Consider the following 7,841-nt stretch of genomic DNA (forward strand, 5'->3'; position numbering starts at 1 on the left):
GCTGGCAGACCCCACCACTGGGGAAACCCTCTGGAGAGGACTGAATGCCCCAGAACACACCACCATGACTTTCTTTCTCACCATTTTCCTGGAGGAAGAAGCACTCTGTCACGATGGAGTAAGCTACAAGGCAGAACTCAAGCCTGTGCACTCTCAGAGCACCTCTGACAATAAGCGAAGACCTCTTAGACATCCCTGGTGCCATGCTTTGTTCCGTGTCTCCACTAACACCACCTAGGAGGACAGCTCTAACGGATTTCATTGCCAGGCACTTTCCCTTGGCTAGAGCCTTGACTCGTCCTTTGCTCTACCATTTCTTTGTTGTAATCTATAAAGGGCCAGAGAGTAACAAATGCACTCCTCACCGCTTTATCCAGTCATCCTTCCCCACCCTACACGTGCAGTCCATTCCTCCTCCCATCCCTAACAAAATAAGTGAGATTTAAAGAGTTCTGGAAAGCAGAGCGCCAGCAAAGTGCATCTTTCAGTGCTGAGGGCAAAGATGCCTCCAGGCAGGAGATGCCACTGGCTGCACCACAGAGCACAGGTCTCCCACAGCAGGAGCTGAACCTGGGTAAGGATGGCTGGAATACACCATTTGTGCTATATTGGCTTGAGAGCAATAATTAAATTCCAGTCTAATTTCCTTCTGATCTACAGCTCTTAACTCCTGAATGACTCCCATTAAGTCAATTACCAATGTGGCATCACTCTGGATTTTTGCCTTAAATAAGGAGCCCATGAAGCTACTAAAACAATGGCAATCTTTTTATCTATGAAATACCTGCCCAGGAAATTCCTTCTGTAGAATATAAGTGTCAGTATTTTAGGTTTCAGTAACAACACAAGATGTGCGACCACCACCACCCTGCTCGGAAAACACAGGGTCAGGGAACTGTATTAAAGGACCATCAAGTCTAGAGAATACAATCTGAGCACAACCAGTTCTTCCTCCGCACTTCTCTTTCCCCCCTCAACTCCCAGTGTTTCATGCTGGGCCAGAGCATCGCTGATGGACCAGTGCCCAGTGTGGGTCCTCACACAAGCCACCAAAACACCCCAAGCTATAGGGTGTCACCCAGGAATACCCTGGGTATTAAAGACATCACTGACGGACAGGGTCTGTGCAGCTGCTCCTATGTCCTGTTAATTAGGTACTATGGACACGCTCACGCTGTAAGGACATCTTTGACATAACATAGCATGACAATTTCTTCAGAGTCACAGAAACGCAGAGCATACAAATAAACCTGAATGCTGAAACCATTTCATTGTTCATAAGAATATGCACATTGCACCTGTTACGACCAAGGGCACTGCCTGTGCCTTGGAGCTGATTATTTCAGCCTCTAACGAGCCTGTCTGTCTTGGAGGACTGTTAAATTCCAGGAGTAAATAAAGCATAACAAAATTATTTTACAAAAGGAAATCATTACGGCTATACAAAGAGAGGTCTTTAAACCCAAGGTAAGGAAAACAATCCTCAAACTGACGTTTTTCCCTGAGCTTCTTACAACCGCTGAGTCAGTTTAAATTCAATTTAGCTGAAAGAAAATAACTCCAAGATTGATATTGGTAAAGTCCTACCCCGAAACAAATGTTTGGGAGTCCAACTGCAGCCCCCCAGCCCAGGACTCCTACCAGAGGGGAAGAAGGCAGGACGCCCGCCGCGACACGACTAGGGAGCGCTCTCCCAAACCCCATCCCGGCAGGAGGGACCAGCCCGCAGAGGCGACGCTCCCGCAGCCCCCGAAGGGAGCCGGAGCCGCAAGGAGCAGGTGGCAGAACCGGGCGGCGAGCCGGTCCCTGCAGCCCGGCCCCGGCGCCGCCGCCAGCCGGGCCCCCGCCGCCAACACGCGTGGGGCGCCGGGGCGGAGGGAAGGGGGGGGGGGGGCGTCGATTTTTACGCGGAAAGAGGGAAACGGAGGAGCGCGGGCGAGGGAGGCAGCATCCCCGGCTGCGGCAGCGCGGTGCGGGCTGCCGGCGGGCAGGCTGCTGGGGGAGGGGACGGGACCGGGACCGGCCGCGGCGGGACTCACCGAGCTACGCGCGCCTGCTGCCCCCGTTGCCGTCCATGAGGGCGGCGGGGGGACGGGAGCCCGCTGCGGGCGAGAGCCACCCCAAGATCCGCCGCATCTGCCCGCCGCCGCGGAGGAGGAGAAGGAGGAGGAGGAGGAGGAGGAAGAAGAAGAGGAGAGACCGCGCCGCACCGCCCCGGAGCCCCAGCGCAGCCCGGCCGCAGAGCGCCGCCTGCCCGCCGCGCCCGGGATGGGACCGGCTGCGGCGGGAGGGGCGGCCGGGCCGCGGGGGCAGGTGCAGCCGCCCGGGGCGGGGGGGGGGAACGGGGCGGCGCGGCCCGGAGCCCGGGCGCGGCCCCGGGGCGGCGCAGCTGGCGGAGCGGGGCCGGCTGCGCCCGGGGCGGTGGCGCCGGCGGGCGGGCTCGGTAAAGGGGGACGACGGGGGGGGGGTGAGGAGCGGCTGGAAGCGCCTGTGCGTAACGTGGCCGGGCGTGAATCCGCCCCGCGAGGGCTTTTAATGAAGTACAGATGTTCCCTAATATAATTATATCGTCCTCTTCCTGATAATTGGCTTTGGCAGTCGTGCTGATCGAAATCCCCCCCCCCGCGCGGCTGCCGTGCAGCCCCTCCCGCTCGCTCCGCGGCAGCGGGGAGCTGGGGCCTCCTGCTGAAACCGCGGCCGGGTCCTGCCCTGCGGACCCGCAGCTGCGGGAGAGGCCCCCCACGTACCCAGCACCCCGCTCCTGGAACCCCGCGTTTAGAGACCTGTGATTTCAATGGAAGCTTTTGGCTCATGGCAGGTGAAAATAAGGGGCGACGTTTATTTACTTCTTTCTTAAAGTGCATGTCCTTAGAAAGAAAGAAGACTGGGCTGCTTGTAGGAAGGGAGGACAAAACATCCTAGTTATACGAATGCAAGGTTATCTCAGATGTTGGGGAAGGGCCATCTTACTGAACAGGAGCACAGCACCACTTTAGGATGGCAACAGAGGATGTCCTGGCTGGATGAGCGGGACCAGCACCCCCCCTCTGCTCCTCCTTCGCTATACTTGTACTCTCAATGGGCCAGGTGAGCGGCAGCTGGTTAAAACACTCCAGTTCTCCCCAGCTTGGTTTGTCTTTAGAGAAATTGCCAATGAGGACACGCTAATACAAGCCAGATGTGTAGGCGTTTTATGCATGTATGTGGGGAAAATGGATCAAGCCCACAAACTCATCTTGCAGAGGACAAGCAGCCAACACAAGGTAATGATTTCTAGTCACTACAGGCCCCAGACCAGACTTCTTTCACCCGATGACTCAAAGCTGAAACGTGGCTGTGCCATGCCTGCTGACACTTGGGCACTATGAGGAGTGTAAATACTTCAGATAAGCAGGATTAGGGAATTCTCCTAGCCCAGGGTTGCAGAGGGGAGCAGCAGACAGTCTGCACATCTTTACCTCTCTCCATACGTCAGCCCAGGCAGTGTCTGAGGAGTTGGGCATTCCTACACGTTATCACAAAATGCAGGTTGGAAGTGAGCTCCCCCACTCCCAAAAGAGAGCATGTCCTGCCCGCTCCTCTTGCACAGTCCAGGATCTCAGCCACCAGCTTCTATTCACTTCTTTTTGTTTTAAGTGAAGGCAAGTCCTATCAAGCAATGACCAACTTCTCAGCCCAAGCCCACAACGATAAGTCACACTCCCATTTTATATTTACCAGTGGTACCAAGATGACACCTGTGGACTGAGAATCATTTTGTACCTATGCAAAGGGTAAAGGCGTAGCTCTACCCAGAGACTGGGGCTACATCAGCATTAATTCTGGCCTCAAGCCTATGCTCCAAGCCTGTCCCTGTGCAGGTTTTTCCTCTGGAACAAACTAGCCCTCCAGGCAAGCTCAGCTCCAGGAGGGTGACTCTGCAGGCCTAGCTTAAAGATGGCTAGAGACTCGCTGAAATGCATACACAGACACCAGCCCTCTGCACAAGGATCTCTGCCTTTTCCTCAGCAGGAACAGAAAAATGTTCCTTGTTTTTGCAACTGTGCTCTGCAGACTTCTGAAGACACAAGCAAACAGGGGGGTTGACAAGCTGTGCATGGCATGGGGCATCCTTGGTTTGCCTTTGATTGGGTTCCTTTGGGGTTTTGCTCACCCTCTAATACTCCCATGGCTGCTCGGAAGACAGAAGCCTACATGATCACAGAGATATAAGTGATGCTGTGTCTTCCAGCCACTACTTTTCTTATGCCTGGTTTCTGTTCTTGATTCAGTTGGGATCCCCAGAGACCTAAGGCATGTAATAGGTGTAATGTCAGAGGCGGCTGTGTGTATTCCCTAAGCACAGATGCCACTGCAGCAGATGGCTTAGGAGGCAGGACAGGAATGAAGAAGCTAAGACTATCCTTTCCTCCAGTTTCACTTCAGCCATTGTAGAATCTTTTCTTAGAAAGATATAAATATAGAAGAGGTAGGGGAAACACAAAATCAACACAACCTGGAACAACATGGCTTGAACCAGAGGACAGGCAGCCTGACAGACTGACTCCGCAATTTCTTTCTTAAGGTCTTTTCTCTAAATGTTAACTTTTTAAAGACCCATCATAATTACAGGCTTTCACTCAGACTTCCCCATCTTTCTCTAAACCCAACATAGAAATAACTAGAATTACCTAGTTCGGTTTTTCCCTCAAGGACAGACAGAGGAAAACATTCACCCTCAATGGGGAAGTCCTCCAGTTTGTGAGCTCTTGAGTGAAGACACAAGTAGACTCACACACTTACCTTGTTGGCAACATCCTTGTTTTTCTTATGCTTCATGGACCTTTCAGCAGGAGTCGTCTTCTCCACCCAGTTCCACAGATCAGTAGTTTTCAGCTGTCTCTCATTGACTCAGTTGTTCTGCCATCTTTCCAGGTGTTAAGCTGATAAGTGTGTGATTTCCAAGGATCAGCTTTGTCAGAAAGAGGAGGAACTGTATACTTATTCCTCTCTGACCTCTGTTAGATTTCCCGTCCTCCACCTGTTATTAGAGGTAGATGGTTCAGAGCTGGCTTCAACTTGTTCCTCAGATATTCCAGGGTAATCTTCAGGCTTTGCCCATTTCAGTGTACCTTTTGTTTCTGTGCCCCTCTGCAAGTAGGTACATGTTTCCTGAAGCTGTTCTCCTGGAAGTAGAAAACAAGGAAGCTTACTGTAGAATTCAACCAGTAACAGGTCAATCATTGATTTTGTTCTTTATTTCATTCCATTTTAAGAATAAATGCTTTCTTAAAAGAAACAAGGTAATGTAACTGTTTGATCCTGAGCAAATAGGAAAAACGCCTTTTTTTCCCCCGGTATAAGGCACCTGTCCAACATTTTATTAACTTTGCTAATTGCATTAAGCATCCTGCAGTGCTTGACAGTCCTCAGCTGCTAATTCCCAGATCACTATAGTTTAGTTGACTGTTAAATGAGAAAAATTCATAGCAGGGAAAAAAAAAAAAAAGATGTTTTAGACGCACAGTAACAACCAAATGATCATACAGTTCTGAATTCCGATCAGCTCCTAGCAGTGATCATATTTTATGAACTACTGGAAGATGATGTTAGGACTCACACAATAAATATGACATGCTTCTGAGCTGTATGGGTACAAGTGAGATTGATTGATAGATATTACATGTTCAGACATTTATACAAACAAGAAAAAATAGGTTTCCATATGTGAATATTTTATGCAGATTTTATGCAGATAATTTGTATCTGCTCTTTCATTTTGTTACCTGTAGTATTACATGTGAACATAATAATAATCTGAATTTACATAAGCAAATTACTGGAAGGTCTGGATCTGTCACATTGGGAAGTAATTTCTGGCTGGAAACATTAGCAATGTGGTTACTATTTAGACAACTATATAAAATTAAATAAGCACTTGTCAAAGGAAAAATGCATTGTTATGAAAACTGGAATTGGTATAGTCTCAAATAAAAATGTAGTCTGTGAAAAAGAGTTGATCAGAAATTCTCTCCTGCCACTCTCGTGCCTTACTGCTTTTCTTGTTTCTTTCCTCCTTTTCCTGGGGTGAAATCCTGCCACCCAGAAGCAGAGAGCTGGGGAGGCAGAAGCAGCCATACCATGCTGCAGCTGTGGAAAAGCAGTCCATCACAGCTCAAAGCAGAAGGTTGGCAGGCTCCCTGCAGTCCGGGCTGGTGGCTCTGCTTGCGGGATCAAACATGCATGTGCCAGAGGGGGAGCCTGTCCAGGATGTGTGTGCACCACACACACGAGGACTGGTGGTGTATGTACGATAGGTTTGACGTGGGAGATGTTGGTCTTTATAGTTTTGGACCTGGCAGTAAGTCAAGACCTGAATTCTGCTCAAGAAGTAACAGGAGAAGTGGCAAGGTTAGAGGGGACGTATGGAAGAAGCTGCAACTGTCCTGCAACCACTGCCAGGCAGTGGTTTCCAGATGACATGTATCCACATTTTCCATTCTTAAGAAGCACAAGGGCCTTTTGACCGTGGTTTTGTGAAAGGAATATTATTTCTGCCTTTTCTTATTTGATCACCAGGGAACCCATTCTACAGCCAACCAGAAAAAAACTATATGGAAGGAAGCAGGAAAAAAAAAAACAGAAAAAGAAAAAAAAAAGCCTACAGCTAATCATATTAATTTATATATGTTGTTTATAATTAGCCTATTTAAACATTCATTTCCTTTCTTCAATAAAGACCATATCTCTCCAGGACCCTCGCCATGTCCATTGTCTTTGTGACAGACAGTAGAGATAGATACCAATTACTCAGCTGTTATTTAGTAAGTACTCCAAAGTACTTTGGTGCAGCAACATTGTAAATTCTCAGTAGCAGCTAATTGTCTCATTTTAATTCATTTTTAATGAGACACCTGGGAGAATGGAGAAACATCACAAAATCACAAAAATCCAAGAATGTTTTTGAGTTAGTGTCCCAGTGCCTCCTTATTTCTGCCTTCCTACAAAAGGACTTTTTGGTATTAGCACACAAAGGTGCAGCCCCTTAGCTTCCCCAAGCTGTGCGACAGCATTGTTCTCTGCCGCATTGTAACCCATCTCCCATGGGCAAGGGAAGATGATGGTAGAATCTATAAAACACCATGGAAGGAATCCAGAGAGAAGAGGCCTCTGGTCCTCAGATGTTCCACATCTTCATCACTTCTGTCTCTCAAGGCAACTGAGCCACATTTCCTATGTTGCCAGCAGGCTGTAGAAGGAAGGTTAGCATTGTCGCTCATCATCATTTGACATGTAGATGTGATTCTCAGATAGAAAGAAGGAAAAGTGGCAAAGGGGTATATTTTCTTCATCAGCAGCTGACTCACTCCGTACTTTTTTCTGAAAGGAAAGGTGTCCTCTGACAGTCACCATCTTGGTTTCCTTAGTTAAGACAGATATGCTCCCTCTTGATTCTCATTCACATTGCTTAGTGTTATACTCTGTGCTAACTTCAACATACATGTTTTACTGGCTCAAGAGGGGGTTAATTCCGGTAAGACAGAACTGCCCAAATCTCTATCAGCAGTTTGGCTCCGGGAAGTCATTGACACAGCATCCTGTTGGTCTCTCTCTGCTGCTATAGTGGCTGGAGGAGAAAGGAGTACGCTCCAAGGCAGCTGTTAACCAAGCCACACAAGGAGCTCATAGATCAAACCCGGCACTGCAGATTGCACCCAGGAGAAAAGAGCACCGGACATTGAGGAATAGATGTGGTATGTTCTCAGTTTAATTAGAAAGGTGCCTATGGTGACACATTGCCTATGTTTGCACTTAAGGATTTATCAAAAATTGAAAGGCACACCCAGTAAGCCATGTGATTT

The 7,841-nt window shown here is 48.8% G+C and overlaps 1 protein-coding gene across 2 annotated transcripts in view; it reads right to left on the reverse strand.

Moving 5' to 3' along the window:
• RASGEF1C (RasGEF domain family member 1C) overlaps positions 1-5,165 on the reverse strand; it is an 86,825-nt gene extending 81,660 nt beyond the window's left edge. Inside the window, exon 1 of one of the 2 annotated variants that reach the window (XM_052771915.1) lies at positions 4,783-5,165. In XM_052771915.1, coding sequence (XP_052627875.1) covers positions 4,783-4,818 — 36 coding nt within the window. In that variant the 5' untranslated portion in view covers positions 4,819-5,165. Of the gene's footprint in view, positions 1-2,039; positions 2,269-4,782 lie in introns of those variants that run through there. The other variant, XM_052771916.1, reaches the window with a different exon arrangement.
• Between the last annotated feature and the right edge of the window lie 2,676 nt (positions 5,166-7,841).

This window comes from Harpia harpyja, chromosome 20 (genome assembly GCF_026419915.1).
Source record: "Harpia harpyja isolate bHarHar1 chromosome 20, bHarHar1 primary haplotype, whole genome shotgun sequence".
Lineage (NCBI taxonomy): Eukaryota > Metazoa > Chordata > Aves > Accipitriformes > Accipitridae > Harpia > Harpia harpyja.